Genomic DNA, 21,617 nt, shown 5'->3' on the forward strand with positions numbered 1-21,617 from the left:
AATGAGTGGGAAAAGCACCGCATTGTGAATGGCCCGGATGCTCCATGTATCCTTGGCATAGACTATCTTAGAAGAGGATATTGCAAGGACCCAAAAGGGTTCCGGTGGGCTTTTGGTATAGCTGCCTTAGAGACAGAAGGCATTAAACAATTATCTACCTTGCCTGCCCTCTCAGAGGACCCCTCTGTTGTGGGGTTGCTGAGGGTCGAAGAACAGCAAGTGCCAATCGCTACCACAACTGTGCACCGGCGGCAATATCGCACTAACCGAGACTCCCTGATTCCCATCCATAAGCTAATTCGTCAATTGGAGAGCCAAGGAGTGATCAGCAAGACTCGTTCACCTTTCAATAGTCCCATATGGCCAGTGCGAAAGTCTAATGGCGAGTGGAGACTAACAGTGGACTATCGTGGCCTGAACGAAGTGACGCCACCACTGAGTGCTGCAGTGCCGGACATGCTGGAACTTCAGTACGAACTTGAATCGAAGGCAGCCAAGTGGTACGCCACAATTGATATCGCTAATGCATTTTTCTCCATCCCTCTAGCAGCAGAGTGCAGGCTACAATTTGCCTTCACTTGGAGGGGAGTCCAATATACTTGGAATCGGCTCCCCCAGGGGTGGAAACACAGCCCTACCATTTGCCATGGACTGATCCAGTCTGCGCTAGAGCAGGGGGAAGCTCCTGAACACCTGCAATACATCGATGACATTATTGTGTGGGGTGACACAGCAGAGGAAGTTTTCGAGAAAGGGAAGAAAATAGTCCAAATCCTTCTGAAAGCCGGTTTTGCCATAAAACAAAATAAAGTCAAAGGACCTGCACGAGAGATCCAGTTTTTAGGAATAAAATGGCAAGATGGACGTCGTCAAATCCCAATGGATGTGATCAACAAAATAACAGCTATGTCTCCACCAACTAACAAAAAAGAAACACAGACCTTCCTAGGTGTTGTGGGGTTTTGGAGAATGCACATCCCAAATTACAGTCTGATTGTAAACCCGCTCTACCAAGTAACCCGTAAGAAGAATGAGTTTGAATGGGGCCCTGAACAACGACAAGCCTTTGAACAAATCACGCAGGAAATAGTCCATGCAGTAGCCCTTGGGCCAGTTCGAACAGGACCAGATGTAAAGAATGTGCTCTACACTGCAGCCGGGGAGAACGGCCCCACCTGGAGCCTCTGGCAGAAAGAACCTGGGGAAACTTGAGGTCGGCCCCTGGGGTTTTGGAGTCGGGGATACAGAGGGTCTGAGGCCCGCTATACTCCAACTGAAAAGGAGATATTGGCAGCATATGAAGGAGTTCGATCTGCTTCGGAGGTGGTCGGTACTGAAGCGCAGCTCCTCCTAGCACCCCGATTGCTGGTACTAGGCTGGATGTTCAAGGGAAGGGTCTCTTCTACGCATCATGCAACTGATGCTACATGGAGCAAGTGGGTTGCACTGATTACTCAGCGGGCTCGAATAGGAAACCCCAGTCGCCCAGGAATATTGGAAGTGATTATGGACTGGCCAGAAGGCAAATACTTTGGGATATCATCCGAGGAGGAGGTGGGTCGTGCTGAAGAAGCCCCACTGTACAACCAGTTACCAGAGAAGGAGAAGAAATATGCCCTGTTCACTGATGGGTCCTGTCGTATTGTGGGGAAGCATCGGAGATGGAAGGCTGCTGTATGGAGTCCTACAGGACGAGTTGCAGAAGCTGCTGAGGGAGAAGGTGAATCGAGTCAGTTTGCAGAAGTGAAAGCCATTCAGCTGGCTTTAGACATTGCTGAACGAGAAAAATGGCCAGTTCTCTATCTCTACACAGATTCATGGATGGTAGCAAATGCCCTGTGGGGATGGTTACAGCAATGGAAGCAAAACAACTGGCAGCGCAGGGGCAAACCCATCTGGGCTGCTGCTTTGTGGCAAGACATTGCTGCTCGGGTAGAGAACCTGGCTGTGAAAGTACGCCACGTAGATGCTCATGTGCCCAAGAATCGGGCTACTGAAGTACATCAAAACAACCAGCAGGTGGATCAGGCTGCTAAGGTTGAAGTAGCTCAGGTGGACCTGGATTGGCAGCATAAAGGTGAATTATTTATAGCCCGATGGGCCCATGACACCTCAGGCCATCAAGGTAGAGATGCAACATACAGATGGGCTCGTGATCGAGGGGTGGACCTGACCATGGACGCTATAGCACAGGTTATTCATGACTGTGAAACGTGCTGCAATCAAGCAAGCCAAACGGTCAAAGCCTCTTTGGTATGGAGGACAATGGCTGAAATATAAATATGGAGAGGCCTGGCAGATTGATTACATCACACTCCCTCAAACTCGCAATGGCAAGCGCCACGTACTTACAATGGAGGAAGCAACCACCGGATGGCTGGAAACATATCCTGTGCTCCATGCCACCGCCCGGAACACTATCCTGGGCCTTGAAAAGCAAGTCCTATGGCGACATGGTACCCCAGAAAGAATAGAGTCAGACAATGGGACTCATTTCCGAAACAACCTTATAGACACTTGGGCCAAAGAACATGGTATTGAGTGGGTGTATCACGTCCCCTATCATGCACCAGCCTCTGGGAAAGTTGAACGATATAATGGACTGTTAAAGACTACACTGAAAGCAATGGGCGCTGGGACATTCAAAAACTGGGATACGCATTTGGCAAAGGCTACCTGGTTAGTCAATACTAGGGGATCTGCCAACTGAGCTGGACCTGCCTAATCAAACCTGTTACATACTATAGAAGGGGATAAAGTTCCTGTAGTGCACGCAAGAAATATGCTGGGTAAAACAGTCTGGGCTACTCCTGCCTCAGGAAAAGGCAAACCTATTCGTGGAATTGTTTTCGCTCAGGGACCTGGATACACTTGGTGGGTGATGCAAAAGAACGGAGAGGTCCGGTGTGTACCTCAAGGAGATTTAATACTGGGTGAGAATAGCCCATGAACTGAATTGTACCATGTTAATTACTATATAATACTGTATGTTATCACTACTATGACTACTATAGGTGACTAATTAGAATGTATGTGAAAGAGTGTAACCTGAGCATGACATAAATGGTATGGAATAAGGGGTGGATAGATGTCCTGGTTTCAGTTAGAACAGAATTAATTTTCTTCCTAGTAGCTGGTGGAATGCTGTGTTTTGGCTTAGGATGAGAAGAGTGCTGATAACACCCCGATGTTTTAATTGTTGCAGAGCAGTGCTTATACCAAGCCAAGGACACCTCAGCCTTTTGCTCTGTCCTGCCAACGGGCAGGCTGGGGGTGCAGGAAGAGCTGGGAGGGGACAGACCCAGGACAGGTGACCCAAACTAGCCAAAGGGGTATTCCATACCATCTGACGTCATGCTAAACAATATATAGGGGTGGCTAGCCGGGGGGAGGGGGCCAGACTGCTCGGGGTTAGGCTGGGCATCGGTCAGCGGGTGGTGAGCAATTGCATTGTGCATCACTTGTTTGTACATATTATTATTACTTTCCTATTATCACCATTGTATCATTATTATTATTATTGTTATTATTATTTTGTTATTATTATTTTCCTGTCTTATTAAACTGTCTTTATCTCAACTCACGGGCTTCACTTTCCATTTCTCTCCCCCGTCCCAGAGAGGGAGGGGGGAGGGTGAGCGAACGGCTGCGTGGTGTTTAGCTTCCGGCCGGGTTAAACCACGACACCTTATTAAACCTCATTTGGTTTCTTACTGCCCATCTCTCCAGCCGGTCCAGGTCTCACTGAATGGTAGCATAGCCTTCTGGCGTGTCAGAGACGCCTCCCAGCTTTGTGTCATCGGTGTACTTGCTGAAGGCAGACACTATTCCGTCATCAAGGTCGTCGATGAAGATGTTGAACAAGACCGGACCCAGCACCGCCCCCTGGGGAACACCGCTAGTCACAAGCCTCCAGCCGGACTCTGCTCCGCCGATCACCACCCTCTGAGCTCGGCCAGTCAGCCAGTTCTCAACCCACCTTGCCATCCACTCCTCTATCCCACACTTTCTCAGCTTTGCTAGTAGGATGTCCTGGGAGACAGTATCAAAAGCCTTGCTAAAGTCAAGGTAGATGACATCCACTGCTCTCCCCCCATCTACCCAGCTGGTGATGCCATCACAGAAGGCAACGAGGTCGGTCACTCACGACTTCCCCTCAGTGAATCCATGCTGACTATTCCTCATAAACTTCTGTTCCAATTGCTTGGAGACGGCATCCAGAACAAGCTGCTGCAATGCCTTTCCAGGGACAGAGGTGAGACTGACTGGCCTGTAGTTTCCCAGATCCTCCTTCCTGCCCTTCTTGAAGACCGGAGTGACATTGTCTGTCCTCCAGTCTTCAGGCACCTCACCCGTTCTCCAGAACCTTTCAAAGATGATAGAGAGCGGTTCAGTGATCACATCTGCCAGCTCCTTTAGCACACGCGGATGCATCCCATCGGGACCCATGGATTTGTGTGCGTTGAGTGCACTCAGACGCTCCCGAACCACTCCCACGTCCACCAGGGGGGAGCCCTCCATTTCCCAAACCCTTTGTCCTATTGCCAGGGTCGAGGAGTCCTGGGGGAGTGTCCTTGAAGCAAAGACTGAAGCAAAGAAAGCATTCAGTATCTCTGCCTTCTCAGCATCTCCCGTGACCAGGACACCCCCCTCATTCAGCAAGGGACCCACATTATCCCTAGTCTTCCTCTTGCTGTTTACATACTTGAAAAAAACCTTCTTATTATCCTTTATCTCTTTTGCAAGCCTCATCTCTAGGTGGGCTTTAGCCTTCCTCGTCGCGTCCCTGCAGGCCCTGACAACCCTTCTATACTCCTCCCAAGAGGACAGGCCCTTTTTCCACATTTCATAGACCATCCTCTTCCTTTTGATCTTATCGATGAGCTCCTTGCTCATCCATGCGGGTTTCCTGCCCCCCTTCCCCGATTTCCTATTCCTCGGGATGCACCGATCCTGAGCATGGAAGAAGTTCTGCTAAAAAAAGCTCTCTCCTGGTCTGAAAATGCTGGGATATTTGAATGGATGGCGAAGGAGTCAGAAGGATGGTGTCACCTCCCTTACATACTTGTCATGCCCGCTCAGGGATGACAATTGCTGTGGGCATGTGGGTATCGTGGGAAAGCTCTGTTGGTGGTGCAAGGCAGGAGAAGAAGAACAGCACAGAGGCTGTGAAGTGCTGCTGAGCTCATCTCCACCAAGAGCTCTCAGAGAAGTGCTTCTCTGAGAAGAACAAGGCTGCTGCAGCAGGAAGATTAAAAGAAAGCCCACGTTGGAAGCTTTGTCCTTCCACAGGTTTCCAGGGCCCAAGTCTCAGTGACCCTTGCTGTACATCCTGTTTTCATCTGGGGGATGTTCTAAGGGCATTGCAAAGCTGTAGAGACGGAGAAACCCCAACCCCATGTCATTCCATTCCATCAGTCTTCTTGCTCCTTGCCTTGAGAAGGGGATGTCTGATTAAAAAGTGGGAGCCAGCAGAAGCCAAAGCGAACTCCTCCTCTAGAAATCATTGTGCCTACCTGCTTCTAAGCCACAGCATCGCATTAAGAGCAAGCAGCAGAGGAACACGGAGTAACAATGCATCTGTGAGCTTTCGAGATCATTGTGCTCCTCCCCAGTCCTGTTATTAAAAGGCCATGGAACGTGGGAATGGTGCTCCATAAATTAAAAGCAAATGTCTGTAGCACCTGGTGAGATGAAGCTCTTCTCCCTCCCCTGCAAGCATCAGGAGCACAGGGCTGTGCTGCTGGACGGAGCAGGGAGGGATATGTTAGGAGGCAACAACCACAGCAGGATAGCCCTCCTAACAAACTCCTTGTACACTAGAAACTTTAAAATAACACACAAATAAACAAAAACTCGCTGACCCTTAGCACCCTGGAGGGCTCTGTTTCAGATTGCTGAATAAAAGCTGAAGTTGCATATGCATGTTTAATGTAACACAAGGCATGTGCTGCGGAAAGCATGCTTTCTTCTAATCTGGTTCCAGACAGAAGCATCCAAACAGAAGCCCCTTTCCCTATCCCCACTGAACTGCCTGGTGTATGCGAGGAAACCCCTGAATGACAAGGCCTCTATCTGCTCTTAAATGGAGTTGTGACTGGCTGCAAATGTCCATACACTTTTTTTTTGTTGTTGTTGCCTTTCAACTTAGTTGCCTAATGTTAGGCACCTATCCCCAAATTAAGCATCTGTTCATAAAAGGTTTTCCTAAAAAGGTGGAGGTAGTAGCTAACTCAGGCGATGCCCATTAAGAGAGGTGCATCTGCAGATGGGGAAGGAGATGGGATTATTCAGCCAGTGAGATGTTTTTTGATTGCTTTTTTAGGGACTGGAAAAGCCCCTGAATTCTTGTATTGTCAAGAAAAAAAATCCAAACGCACTGTCAATTTTTGGGTTAATATTCCCCCTAAGGTCTTGATTGTCTAAGTGATTGTGATCAGCATCTTGTGATTTCTCTCTGTTAAATAAAGCTGGTGATACTTCCAACCTTACAGGAAAACATTGGTTTGCCATGAAATTAGGCTGGTTGGGTGTGTATCCCAGGAGCCAGAGAAGGGTCTAAAAATGGGACTTTTTCTTTGGGTTATGTTATAAAAAGGGCTAGAGAATCTTTTCCTGTGTAGTGACTTTGCAGTGGGTACTGGGACAAGGTGACCAACAGCTAGTGATGTATGGATCCAGTGCCTAAACACAGGTATGTGCTTTGCTGTAGGCACCCTGAGGTATCCTGCCCATCTATCAGCTGTCTTTCAGGAAAAGTGTTGGGTCTCCCTTAGGTCCTGTTGTCTCTAACTTGTCTCAGATACTCCAGGTGTCTAAAAAGGCTCCTTTGCTTGGACAAAAGAGTCTCTCCCTGTACCTTGGCTTCCCATTTCTAATGTAATGATTTAATACAATTGCTTTAAATTTTAGTTTGTTTCTTTCTTGAGAACACTTTTAGAATTTAAGATGCTTAATACTGAATCACCGAAGGAGTAGGCACAGCCTTTTCTGCGTCGTATTTTTCAGTGTATTTTTGGGGAAGAGGAGGAAGGGTAACTTTTGCATATCATCTGGTCTTCCTGGAGCTTATGGGATACTGAGGTCACTGAGTGAGAGACCCCACCACACCTGGCCCTCCCAAGGTGTCCTGAAGTTTATCTGCCTGTTTGTAATTCTTGCCACTGAGGGTCAGCTCTCTGCTGTGCCCTGGTGTTGAGCAATGGCTGCAATTTCTTCTAATCATGCCCTTTCCCTTCCTCATCATTTAGGGCAGAGCGCTTCCACTTGGCTAAACTCATTAACCACTTTAATGTTGTGGTCTTCTTTTCCATATAAAGTAATCCTGATGAAATCTTGTGACTCTCCCTCTGTTGCCCAGCAGATGCTGAGAGTGTTTATTTTTCAGCTGCAGACAGCAAAAGTTGGGGGGGGGGGGGGGGAAGGTGATGTCTTGGTGCATGTCTGTGAGAAAGTGTGTAAATATGATGGGTTTATGGGGACTCAGTTGTCTGTGTTATTGTTTGAGCTCAAGCAGCATTGTGTCCAAACCTAGAATCTCAGCCCCTTTCTGCCATGGGGACTTATCAAGTTTTATGAGGTCCTGATAAGCCCCAAAAAAACTTTGGTGAAGATCTGAAGTGATCCAAATGATTGCTAGAAAAGAACCAGGGTATCGTGAGGACCCCGCTGCTCAGACTGTGCTCAATCAACCTGATGGGTTGGCAGTGAAAAGGAGTTGGCTGGACTCAGCTTATTTCCCAAACTGCTGGCTGTAGGCAAAGGGAGGCTGAGGGGACTCTGTTTCTCTGGAGATCTCCCCTGGACAAAGCGCAGTATGGATGTTGTGGATGCAGATGGAAATATTGCGGGTGGGTTGTTGAATTCCTGGCAAGTATTTGCTGGTGGTTATATGGACCAGTTGCCCAAATGTGGGTAAGTTATACCTGTAGGTCTTCATTTTGCCAAAGCTAGCTACACTAGAAGCAAATTAGCACTATCTGAGGAACATGAATGCTGGTATATGAGCTTTGCCTCAAGCCATTCCAGTTTGGCAGTTGTGCTCCCTGAACATGATTGATTTGTTCCTGTTCGTGTATGTTTATGATAACATACATAACATTGGGCTAAAATAACCTTTTCCTTTTCAGCCTGGTTTGTGCATATTCCCATTGTGTTCTTCTACACACCTTGGTTTCCTTCTGCCCCTGTGTGACTTTCCTGATGCAGTGATTGGAGAAGTCTCCTTAGCAGCTTGGGAGCTACTGTCTCATGAAAGGGCATCTACCAGCAGTGCAGGATGAGTCCACAGGTTTTCCTAATGCCCTTTCTTGCCATGCTTCTCATCATAAAACATCTTGTTCTTCGGTTGTTCAGATTGTGGTGATATTTTTCTTGCCTTCTCTCTTGTAGGGAAAAGACATCAGAGATGTGAAACTGCTCATGAGTTGTGGTTGCAGAAAAGGGAAAAATGCTCAAGTGAAAGATTCGGATCAGGTCAGTCAATCTGTACTTTAACTAGTAGAGAAATAAAAGAATATGTTAATATTTGATTTGAACTGTACTATTGCATATTGGGGTTTTTGTATGCAAATGGACTCTGGCATGGTTGTGTTATAAATGGCTCAGTCTTCAAAATAGGACTATAATCAAAGTTTACAATTTATTAAAGGAATAGAGGTAAGCAAACAGCGCTGAGTGCGCCGGGAGTCTCTGCTCCACCAAGACGCACACCAGTTACATCAAGCAGCTGATTTTTATGCTCCTAGGCTAATACATATTCACTACTACTTCTAAAAAAAAACAGGGTTATTATAATTAGTTTCTGGAATCCAAACCCTCCTACTGGAGCATGCATATCAGTCTCTGGTGGTCCCTCTGGGGGTCTCTCGTGCTGAAGGCTCATAGTCTTCCTCCCTCTTGTCCTTCTCCTTTGTCCAACTTGGCTGTATGTCAGAGACTTGTGCAGCATCCTCTGCAAGCTTTGTCTTTTAGTCGTTCTTCAGCTTTCCCCTTCTCCTTAATCTCCTGGCCAGATATCAGAGACTTGCATAGTGTCCCATGCAATAGTCATAATAGTTAGCAGTTATTCTGAACCCCCCCAGATATCAGAGACTTCAAGGAAAAGCCTACATTTCCCTTCAAGCTCTCTATTGACACAAATTGCTAAAACATTCCTTTGCAAGATACAAGAACTATATACATTAACCACTCTGTTTTTCTTAGACTTGTGGTTATACAAGGGTATGTAAGACAGAAGGTCACATTCATCATACCATGCGGCCCTAGCATTGTTCCATATTGACACGAATCAGATGAACACGTTTCACAGTTGACAATGATACAATGTTAATGTTTTTGCATTTGTTATTTGTAAGAAAAAAACTTTTGAGCAAGATCAGGGTTTCATTGCACTAGGAGCTGTGAATGCCCTAGCTTGACTTCACAGAATCACAGAATTGTCTAGGTTGGAAGAGACCTTCAAGATCACCTAGTCCAACCTCTGACCTAACACTAACCAGTCCTCCATTAAACCATATCATTAAGCTCTACATCTAAATGTCTTTTAAAGAACTCTAGGGATGAAATTTCCATCTGGTTTATTTATTCATGTTTATTCATCTGGCTTATTTCCATCTGGTTTGTTTATTCATGAATTCTATTTCTTTATAATGATACACTCCGGGCAATGCCTTTCTTAAACATTGTTGCACTTCCTTGCTGGCTAAATGCACGCAACCTTTGGTCTCAAAGTGTAGCTGCCTGGACGTGTGATTGTTACAGAGAACGCGCTAGAGAAACATGCCATTTGTTGCATGCTTTTGTTCCAAAGTGACACCATCAAAAGAACATTTCTTATTGAGGTTACTCATGATAGACATGTAAAAACTTGTTCACAAACTGAAAACTGATGGCTAGGTTCCATTATTCATTGCTTGGCCCCTTATTCTAAAATTGGTCTAATTGATGTCAGTGGGGCAACTTGCAGGGACCAGCCATTGGAAGTGAGGTGGGCTGCGCTCTGGATGACAGCCAGCTGATGGGCTCTTCTGACTGGTTTGCACGTCTTCAGACCAGCTGAGTTTTGTCCCAGTCAAAGTTTCTGGTGGCTATTGCCTTCTGGCTTTGTAACTAAAGAGAGGTTTGAATCCAGAGATCATTTGTTCCAAAGATGAAACAAAAAGTGGTTTGAGCAGAAGTATTTCATAAATACTGTGTCATCCAATATTCAGTGTGGTAGAGGGAAGCAGCTGATCTCAAATAACAGGTAACTGGTGGTGGGTTCTCTGGTGCAGCTTGTGAACAACTGTGACGAGGTATAGACCTGAAGCAAATTCAGTATCCACAAAGCTCCAGGAGCTCCAGATAATTTGTCAATGGGAAAAAGGCTGAGTTCTTATGAGGGAAAATGTTTCATTTTTCAACATGCATGTTCTTCAACCCTAATTAATAATGGTGTTCCTGAGCCTCGTTTTGTTAATACCTAAGAAGATCTGAGAATTGATCTGTCTATCCTGCGGTAGGCTGTGTTGTAAGGAATGCTGGACACACTTATAAATGCTTTGGAAGACTGAGTCTTTTTTTTAGTAGTATTTTTAAATAATGAATTCATTGTCATGCACCATACTATCAGTTCACCATTGAGACAAGGATTCATATGAATTTTAAAAGCATAGCTTCCCACTCTCACAAATACAAGCTTAATATTCTCATGTTGAAGTTCTAATGCATAAGGAGAAAATTAATTTAGAAATGAAACACTTTCACCAATTTTACTCTTGTGTTCTGATGTACACTGGCTGAATCACTCGATTTACAACAGGGCTAGAGTAGTTTCAAACCTCTTCCAGTGGAGGTGAAAAAATGAGAAGGGAACATCTCGATTGTAGGAGAGGTTTACAAAACATAATCTCTAACAAATCCTGAGCGTAGGACCTAAATCTCATTGACCACAATAATTTAATTATAGAGCATGCAATAGATTTTTGAAGGGAGAAATAATCTCAGTCTCATAATGTGGGACAGTAATCTTTGCATTTGGTTAATTTCTGAAATCTAACTTCAGATGCTTAATGATGTGTTGTCCACCTCAGTAAATTTTTTTTTTTTCCTACATCAGCATAAACTATTGGGCAAATGCTTAATGCAGAGGCTGCGAAGTGCATCCATCATGCCTCTGGCAGGATGCTGCCAGGACTTCAGGGGACAGGAGGTGGGTGGATGGGGAGGAAGTTTGTACAGGAGGGTGGGTGGCAGCGTGGAACATTTGTCTGTGAATGCAGGACCTCAGCTCAGCTTATAAATTATCCCCTGGGCCTTGTAGGTAAACACAGATTTCTATGGTGACATTGGTTGGAAAAGGCAAACGTTTGCCAAGGATTGTAGGCTAATCTTTCAGGGCACTAATTGCCAGAAAACCAAGGAGGCCTTATTTTAGGAACAGATTGTTTCACTTTGTGAAGTGGAAAAACACTGCACTGGATTTAGTTTTGTTTGCTGAGGTCTTTCCCTCCCTGCCCACAGTCTCAGATTTTAAAGATTTACCTTCATAATTGTTGGGTGAAGGGATGCAAGACACGGACTCCTGATGGCTCTTGAACAGGAGACCTTTATTGCCTTTGTTCACTACTACATATATTTTCCCCATAGCCCCACACACTGTCCACGCGCCCGAATCTGTCATACAATTGGTTAGAGACCCTCAGACACACGCCTCAAGCCAGCCACTGCCCAAAGCTCATCTTTAACACTGTAGCCAAGTTACTTTATTTCAACCTTGATCAAGTTTTTGTTTCTACCGCTTGTTTCCTCATTATCTCTAATTCAGGGATGTGTGAAACAGCGCGAAGCCACCTGCGAATTCCTTTCCCACAATTCCCCCTTTTTTATTTTCAACCAACCAAATGCTTTCTATAGATTTTTTTATCAAGCACCGCAGACATTGCAATAAGCAAAGTACAATAAGCAACAGGGTGAAAATCACAAGCAAAATTACAATTGTAAAGTAGCATGCCTACTAGAATCTACATCAGTCAAGAAGCCACTAAGTGCTAGGGACGTTGCTTTGCAGCAATGCTGCATCTCACTTGCACAGCACAATCACGCAAAGAGGCCTCTTGCACTTCTCATTCATACCACAAGAAAATATCACTTAAAATAATTTTTCCATGTCTTCAGGAGGTCCTTGTCTACTCCCGTGGTGAGTGGCTGAGAGTGGAGACCCCTCCAAGGAAAATGCTCTGGGTGCACCTAGGGGTATCCGCTCCATAGTCGAGCAGAGTGGCTCCTGGCACAAAGAATGATGCTATTATAGTTTTGTGTAATTACACCAAAGAGATGCATTGCAATAAGGAGCAAGTGTGGTGTTGACCATTTGTTTCATGATTTGGTGTTTGCCCGAGCAATTAAACCTTACACATGCTGTTGCTGTTACACATCCCAGGATATGTAATTCCTGTGGTTCTAGGGGCGCTTGCAGCAAGTAGACAGTACAGTTTTTGTTATCTGCTGGGTTCCCCACCAGACATTTTGCGAACAGGTCGTTAGCACTGGCCAGGGACAGGCACATCGATTCTTGTCCTGTCATGTTGGCAAGGGTGACCCAGATGTTGCAGCGTGGTTGGATGGAGACCCGGGGCTGACAATAACCGGTGACAGCTGAGATTGTGAGGGGGAGGCCAACCATGGCCTTACCCCCCTTGCTGGTACCCATCTTGGTCCGTGACCTGTGGAGACACAAGCATACCCTTGACCCCAAGTTATTAGAGGATGGGGTCCCTCCCAAAGACCTGTATTTAAATTTTTTACCATAATTAAGGCTTGCTCTGATTGTGGCACCCGTGACAGCATGGAATTCATACTTTTGTAATGTTTTATTATGGGCGGTACCTCTTTGTGAGGAAAGGTTAATGATAGGTGAAGTGCCTTTCCCAACCTGTTCTGTGGTGTTTCCTGGGTGTCTCCCCCTTTTTGTTTATTTAGCAGTGTTTTCAAGGTGCAATGTGTGTGCTCAAGAGTGGCTTGACCCTGTGGGGGAATGAGGAATGCCTGTGATGTGTCGGATACTCCAAGTTTGAAAAAAAGGTTTGAAGAGAGTGACTACCATAGGCGGGGCCATTGTCGGTTTTTATTTCCTTTGGGATGCCTAGCGCTGCGAAAGTGACATGGCAGTGAGCCTGGACATGGTGACTAGTTTCACCCGCTGCAGCTGTCACCCAAATAGCATGAGTGAAAGTATCTACCGACATGTGAACATATTTTAAGCAACCAAATTCTGGAATATGCATTACATTGGTCTGCCGTAACTGTAGGGACAGTAGACCTCTAGGGTTTACTGTTAAAGACAGGGTCGAAACATGTTGTTGACAGTCAGGACATGTTTGGAAATCAATTTGGCGTCAGTGATTGATATAGTGTTTTTTTTTGCCAAGACTTTGGCGGATTGATTGAAAAAGGCATGGGATAACTGTGCTTGCTCCAGCATCTTAGGCACCAGGGCGGTCAGGGTCATATTAGTTAGCTGGTCAGTGCGTGCGTTACCCTCTGCAGAAATACCAGGTAACATGGTGTGGCTCTGCATGTGAATAATAAAATATGGGTGCGCTCACTGCTCTACCAAAAATAACAGCTCCTTAAATTTAAGAAACAAGTTTTCCTTTGGGATATGTCTCAAATGTGCCCTCTCAATGCGCTGAGCGACACCCACAGCATGCTGCGAGTCTGATACAATATTCAAAGGTACTAGGTTTTTCTTTCTTTCCTCCTTTCTTTTTTTTTTTTTCTTCCTCTCTTTTCTCTCTCTCTTTTTTTCTTTTTTCCTTTTTTTTGTTTTCTGGCTGCAAGGAGCCCATGTCCTTGACCACTGCATTGATTCGTTGAAAATCATGCAGTAATCTCCATTTCCCACTCTTCTTCTTGATAAGAAACACTGGTGAATTCCATAGGCTGTTTGTTGGAACAATATGTCCTTGTTGGAGTTGTTCTTGAACAAAGTCCTGCAGACTACTGCTCGGAAAAGAATCAATTGAGCAATTCTAGTTCCCTTTGGTATTGACAGTGGTGGAGGCCGTGTCCAAGCCATAGCTTGGATTTGTCCATTTTAATCGGCATCAATTATCCCTGACAAAACAAATAATCTGGTCAAAGTTGTACTTGATCATCCTAGGAATACACTATAGTCATTCCCAATTGGTCCTTTGACGTTCAATGGAATTTTATGAATGTGAGTACCCCATAACATGGCATCTGTTACTGTGGAGACATCCACTCCGGCACTCCTTCTGGTTCTTGCTGAGAGGGTGTCCACAGTGATAACCGTGGCAGCGGGGCTGCAGTGCGGAACTCTACTCTACAGTGGTACTCCATGGGCTGCAGGGGGACAGCCTGCTTCACCATGGTCCTCACCACAGAATCACAGAATCACAGAATTTTCTAGGTTGGAAGAGAACTCAAGATCATTGAGTCCAACCTCTGACCTAACGCTAACAGTCCCCACTAAACCATTTCCCTAAGCTCTACATCTAAACGTCTTTTAAAGACTTCCAGGGATGGTGACTCCACCACTTCCCTGGGCAGCCTGTTCCAGTGCCTCACAACCCTTTCAGTGAAGAAGTTCTTCCTAACATCTAACCTAAAACTCCCCTGGCTCAACTTAAGCCCATTCCCCCTCGTCCTGTCACCAGGCATGTAGGAGAACAGGCCAACCCCCACCTCGCTACAGCCTCCCTTGAGGTACCCATAGAGAGCGATAAGGTCGCCCCTGAGCCTCCTCTTCTCCAGGCTGAACAAGCCCAGCTCCCTCAGCCGCTCCTCGTAGGACTTGTTCTCCAGGCCCCTCACCAGCTTCGTCGCCCTTCTCTGCACCCGCTCAAGCACCTCCATGTCCTTCTTGTAGCGAGGGGCCCAAAACTGAACACAGTACTCGAGGTGCAGCCTCACCAGAGCTGAGTACAGGGGGACGATCACCTCCCTAGCCCTGCTGGTCACACTGTTCCTGATACAAGCCAGGATGCCGTTGGCCTTCTTGGCCACCTGAGCACACTGCTGGCTCATATTCAGACGACTATCCACCATCACTCCCAGGTCCTTCTCTGCCTGGCAGCTCTCCAACCATTCCTCTCCCAGCCTGTAGCTCTGCTTGGGGTTATTGCGCCCCAGGTGCAGGACCCGGCACTTGGCCTTGTTAAACTTCATGCAGTTGACCTCAGCCCATCGGTGCAGCCTATCCAGATCCTCCTGCAGAGCTTTCCTACCCTCAAGCAGATCGACACACGCACCTAACTTGGTGTCATCTGCAAACTTACTGAGGGTGCACTCGATGCCCTCGTCCAGATCATCGATGAAGATATTAAAGAGGACCGGCCCCAGCACCGAGCCCTGGGGGACGCCACTAGTGACTGGCCTCCAACTGGACTTGGCTCCATTCACCACGACTCTTTGGGCCCGGCTATCCAGCCAGTTTCTAACCCAACGAAGCGTGCGCCAGTCCAATCCAAGAGCAGCCAGTTTCTTGAGGAGAATGCTGTGGGAGACGGTGTCAAAAGCCTTGCTGAAGTCAAGGTAGACCACATCCACAGCCTTTCCCTCGTCCACCCAGCGCGTCACTTTGTCATAGAAGGAGATCAGGTTCGTCAGGCATGACCTGCCTTTCATAAAGCCATGCTGACTGGGCCTGATCGCCTGCTTCCCCTGCAAGTGCTGCATGATGACTCTCAGGAGGATCTGCTCCATGAGCTTTCCTGGCACTGAGGTCAAACTGACAGGCCTGTAGTTTCCCGGGTCTGCCCTCCGGCCCTTCTTGTAGATGGGCGTCACGTTTGCTAGCCGCCAGTCGATTGGGACCTCCCCCGATAGCCAGGACTGCTGATAAATGATGGATAGTGGCTTGGCCAGCTCCTCTGCCAGTTCCCTCAGTACCCTTGGGTGGATCCCATCCGGCCCCATCGACTTGTGCACATCCAAGTGCCGTAGCAGGTCACCAACCAGTTCTTCATGGATAATGAGGGCCACATCCTGCTCCCCATCCCCTTCCACCAGCTCAGGGTACTGAGTATCCAGAGAACAACCGGTATTGCCGCTAAAGACTGAGGCAAAGAAGGCATTGAGCACCTCCGCCTTTTCCTCATCTTTTGTAACAAGGTTTCCCCCCGCATCCAGTAAAGGATGGAGATTCTCCTTAGTCCTCCTTTTTGTGTTGATGTATTTATAGAAACGTTTTTTGTTATCTTTAACGGCAGTAGCCAGATTGAGCTCCAGATGAGCTTTGGCCTTCCTAATTTTGTCCCTGCACAGCCTCGCTACTTCTTTAAAGTCCTCCTTAGTGGCCTGCCCACTTTTCCAAAGCTTATAAACCCTCTTTTTCCTCCTAAGATCAAGCCACAATTCTCTGTTGAGCCAGGCCGGTCTTCTTCCCCGCCAACTCGTCTTTGGGCACGTGGGGACAGACCGTTCCTGCGCCATTAAGACTTCCCTCTTGAAGAGCGCCCAGCCTTCCTGGACTCCTCTGCCCTTCAGAACCGCCTCCCAAGAGACTCCACCAACCAGTGTCCTGAGCAGCTCAAAGTCAGCCCTCCGAAAGTCCAATACAGTGTTTTTACTGGTCCCCTTCCTGGCCTCGCCAAGAATAGTGAACTCCACCATTGCGTGGTCACTCTGCCCAAGACAGCTCCCGACAATCACGTCCTCCACCAGTCCTTCTCTGTTTGTGAAGAGAAGGTCTAGCGGGGCACCACCCCTGGTAGGTTCACTAACCAGCTGCGTCAGGAAGCTATCTTCCACGCTCTCCAGAAACCTCCTAGACTGCTTTCTCTGGGCTGTGTTGTGCTTCCAGGATATGTCAGGGAAGTTGAAGTCCACCACGAGTACAAGAGCTGACGATTTTGCAACCTCTGTCAGCTGCCTGTAGAATTCCTCATCCGTCTCCTCATCCTGGTTCGGCGGTCTATAGCAGACCCCGACCAGGACACTAGCCTTGTTGTCCCTGCCAATCCTAACCCAAAGGGACTCAACCTTGTCATTCCCAGCCTCGAGTTCTACAACCTCGAAAGACTCTCTAATATAGAGAGCCACACCACCACCCCTTCTATGCTGCCTGTCCCTTCTATAGAGCTTATAGCCAGGCATTGCAGCACTCCAGTCATGAGACTGGTCCCACCACGTCTCTGTGATGGCAACCAAGTCGTAGCCTGCCTGCCGCACGATGGCTTCCAGCTCCTCCTGTTTGTTACCCATGCTGCGTGCATTGGTGTAGATGCATTTCAGCTGGGCCATTGCCTTATCCTCCGGCCTTGCCATTGTTCCCCCTAGCACAGCCCCAACAAGCCTTGTTTCAGCCCCATCCCCCATCTTACCTAGTTTAAAGCCCTCTCAATGAGCCCTGCCAGCTCCTGGCCCAGGATCCTTTTTCCCCTTAGAGATAGGGACCCGTCTGCGGCCATCAGGCCAGGTGCTGAGTAAAGTGCCCCATGATCAAAAAACCCAAGATTTCTGCGTTGGCACCAGTCCCGGAGCCACGTGTTTAACAGGTGGGCTTTCCGTGTCCTCTCTGAACCCCTCCCTGCCACCGTAGGGATGGACGAAAACACCACCTGCACTCCCGCTCCATCCACTAACCGACCCAGTCCCCTAAAGTCCCTTTTGATAGCCTTGAGGCTTCTCTCTTCGATGTTTTCACTGCCCGCCTGGACTATCAAAAGGGGGTAATAGTGAGAGGGGCGTACCAGGTTAGGAAGCTTCCTGGCAACGTCCCTGACCCTGGCCCCAGGGAGACAGCAGACTTCCCTACGGGTAGGGTCAGGCCGACAAATAGGGCCCTCTGTTCCCCTAAGAATCGAGTCACCAACAACAATAACCCTCCTGTCTTTCTTGGTGGAGGCAGTCCTGAGGCGCGGAGTTGACCTCCTCGCCCCAGGCATCCTCCTGGGAACATTTGCTACCTCTTCCTCACACACCGGCCTCTCAATCTCTAGGGCCTCAAACCTGTTGCGTAAGGCCGCAGGGGACCTCTGCTCCAGCACCTGGATCACCTCTCCCCCTCCTTCTTCACTGACCTCGGTGCCTGCAAGGCTGTTCCTCACTCCTCTCACTCTCCCAGTTGCTATGAAGCGCAGCGTTTTTTTTTGTTTGTTTGTTTGTTTTTTTGTTTTTTCTTTCTTGGGGCAGCTTCTAGATTCTTTTCACAGAAGCCACTCCTATGGCCCCCTGCTACCAAAACCTTGCCACGTAAACCTGCTACATCCCCCCCCTTGCCTCTGTGAAAAGCATATTTAAGAATGATCACAACATACTCCTACTTTACAGTCATCATAATCTTCACAAACTTCACTTACATTCAAAAAGAAAAAGAATTCCTCACACCAAAGTAAACATAACATCATCACAACACCGACGAGGTGGACAATTTACACACACACCACTCGTTCCTTTACCACACTAACATGAAATATATTCTTCACAATTGCTGCTTTCTTAAATTCTTCACAACTATTACATTCATAAAAAAAAATCCAGTCCATGTTTTGCCCGTTACTTCTCTCAACTATCATCCTTATCTCAAATTCCTTGAGCCTCATGTTGGGCGAGTAAAAAACATAAGAAGTTATCATGGATTTGGAGTAGGAGGTTTAGAGAAACCAATCTTCCAGCAGTATTGGACAATAAATGGCACAGAAACTATAGTAATGCTGATTGTACTGGAGCAAACAATTTGTGAATAGCATATGCCAACAGAAATGTACCTGTACCAGCAGCCCTTTTAGATTGTAGCGATGATTCCCTGAAACCAAGTTTGAAGAGAACTGCAGTCATATCCACACCACTTGACACAGCCAGGTAGGAGATTCCTAGATACTGATGAAATTCCAACATGGAATGAAACCCCTACAGCACCATATTCTTTGAAAACTTTTTTCAGCTGCTGGGATTTATTGAGTTTATTGTTTTCACTGCTGAGATCTGTGGCTCTCACAGGAAACAGCAATTGGCCACTGCCCAAAGTTCATCTTTAACATTGTAGCCCAGTTACTTTATCTCAACCTTGCTCAGGTTTTTGTTTCTACTGCTTGTTTCCTCATTATCTCTAATTCAGGGATGTGTGAAACAGTGCGAAGCCACCTGCGAATTCCTTTCCCACATTTGGGATCTTTTTCTTTTCTTTATTACTTTTTTTTTTTTGGTCTTGCTTTGTGTTTTCTCTTAATGCCATTGCAACTTTCTGTGAAAATTAAACTTTATTTTCATTTTCTTGAATGTAAACATAAACAGGTGTGTGGTTTTTATACCATGAGCTATATAAAGGATTGGGACTAGCCACCTACATTCTGGCTGAAGTTTTGGAGAGCTCTGTTGCTGATGATTTCATTTACTGCTATTTCTCCAATGTGCCTCTGGAAGGGAAGACACCTTAAACTCCTTGACTTATGGTCTGCATCCCTGGGCCTGACATCCAGAAGCACCTATCTGTATGGTGGTTTCCAGGGTGCCAGTCACCAATGAGTAAATCCCAACCTTGTCATCGTGGAGGGTAGAAGCCCAAACAGGCTCACGTAGGGCTGGGATTTCCCAATAGTCATAAGGAGCTCAGCTCTAAAGTTGGATTTTCACCAGGGCAGGAGAGGGACCAGTGGTCTGAGTTGTGGTGTAATGACGACATAGACACCAGGGTTCTTTTAGGGTCAGTAACTGCTACTACTTTATTGATGACATAAATTCAACTCTCTCTTATTGAGGGCATAACTTCATCCCTAACTCTTATTGAGGGCATAACTTCATCTTCCTTATTGAGGACAGGCTCCCTTCTTATACCATTCACCCCGCAGCAGTACTAACTAACTATTCATTGGTCAACAACTTTGCCCGGCAATAGCAAACACCCAGCAAGTTCCATGTCTTAACAGATGGAGAACAAGGATGGAGAACAAGCAATCTGAGATAACAAGGTGTCTCCTGAATCACTATTCTTTGTTCCCTCTAAACTCTTTACGTTCCTGATGGCCTCATTGTTAAGAGTCCAATGTTATCACCAACTGTTGAGGGATTTTTGAAACAGCAAAGATCCCCTGGCTTGCTGCAGCTGAGCAAACCAAGCTACCAGGACGACTATGAGAAGTTCCCATGACAGTGTTCCCACATCACCCAATTGAGGAATTTAGAGAAATATTGTTGCCAGCAGCTAGCTTCAAGGACGGGATCTACGTGACTGCTAATCACAAGGGGGTTGTTTTCTTGCAGGTGGGGTTGTTTTCTTGTAGTTGTTTGTCTGAGTGCTTTTGACCAATAATCTTGTGTGAGACACTATCCACCCCTGTTAAGTTCACTATAAAAGTCAGGCTATTTGGGTAATAAAGGGAGAGCATGATCTGACCATACTGGTGTCTGTCGTGCTTTTGGCCATTCTTCCTGCAACAACCAACCATGGGGCTTGACCCCCATGGCCACACTCCCACACTAAGTTGCATGGCCTCCCAAATGAAACCCTACAAGCAGAGATGAAAAGCTAAGCAGCGTAATATAAATACCACAAAACCTTTGGTAACTTCCAAAGGAATACAGCTGAGCACACTAAAGCACTGGATTCCCATCCTCTATTTTCCTTCTGTGCCATGGATGGTCTTGATGAAGCATTGGGTTGGTGGAATGGGATGACTGAGAGAAGTCCCAAAATAAGGCTACCTCTTGGCAGCAAAACCCCAGTGTCCTTGGCTGCCATTGGCACCACTTCCAGTAGTCTGTGTGTTTTGTGGGAGTGAAATTCATCTGTGCTCCAAGGCCCAGAACCAAATCTCTGCACCACAGACATCCTACTGTAATTGTAAGGTTCATATATGCTCTTCAGAGTGATTATTAGTTTCCCAGTAATTTATGCCTCCCCGTAAATTATTATACTGTTGCTTATTATTTGAGGTGCGTTGTTGCATAAGAATGGCAATCCTGGACTTGGTTTTTCTTGTGCGAAACAGTATATTAACATAAAGAAGGAAAAATGGTTCCTGGGGAATGATTTTGTCTGTGTCACTTCTGTACTTTCTAAGGAAAGCAAAACATCATTTAAGAACAGGGGAAAACTGTGTGGGATGACAAATAGTGTTTGTATTAAGGGTACACACAAGGCTGAGAACCAGAAGTAGCAAAGAGCTCCATATTCTCAACACATGCAGCTTTGCCTTTGTGGGGTTTACTTTTATTTATTTTTCCCTGCTTCTCCCAAATATTAGGCAGCTCATCAGTGTTTAACTGCTCTTATCCTTTGATTTTATTTTTCTTTTTTGCTTAACTTTTCTGGTGGCTTGTGTGAGTTCAAGTATTACTGAAAGCTTTGGTCCTCCTTGTCGTTCTGTGTGTGTGTTTTTGGTTTTAATATGACAAATTCATGTGTCCTCTGGAAACAGTATCCATGCTGCAAAGTAATTATTTAGTGAGTGGATCCAGTTCATGTTGGCAAGGATCAGATTAATCATTATTAATCGTGACCCCTCTGACAGTAACCTCATCCCTTGCCCAAGTGCTGTTCTGTATTAAGAAGTAATGTCTGTTAAGGGATGGTTGGGCCTCTGCTCTCACTGCAACAGCACAGGGCTCAGGACTGCTGGCAGGGGGCAGAGGAACTCGGTTCAAAATCAAAAATAGCTGCACCCAGCCCACAC

The 21,617-nt window shown here is 46.5% G+C and overlaps 1 protein-coding gene across 1 annotated transcript in view; it reads left to right on the top strand.

Annotated features, from left to right (window-relative positions):
• LOC309889446 (SET-binding protein-like) overlaps positions 1 to 21,617 on the top strand; it is a gene marked incomplete at both ends in the record, with an annotated part of 396,027 nt that overhangs the window by 42,297 nt on the left and 332,113 nt on the right. Inside the window, one exon of the mRNA XM_082782296.1 lies at positions 8,392 to 8,475. Within this exon, the coding sequence (XP_082638422.1) occupies positions 8,392 to 8,475 (84 nt within the window). The remainder of the gene's footprint in view (positions 1 to 8,391; positions 8,476 to 21,617) is intronic.

Source organism: Aythya marila (assembly GCF_965140915.1).
Source record: "Aythya marila genome assembly, chromosome: W".
NCBI classification, from domain to species: Eukaryota; Metazoa; Chordata; class Aves; order Anseriformes; family Anatidae; genus Aythya; species Aythya marila.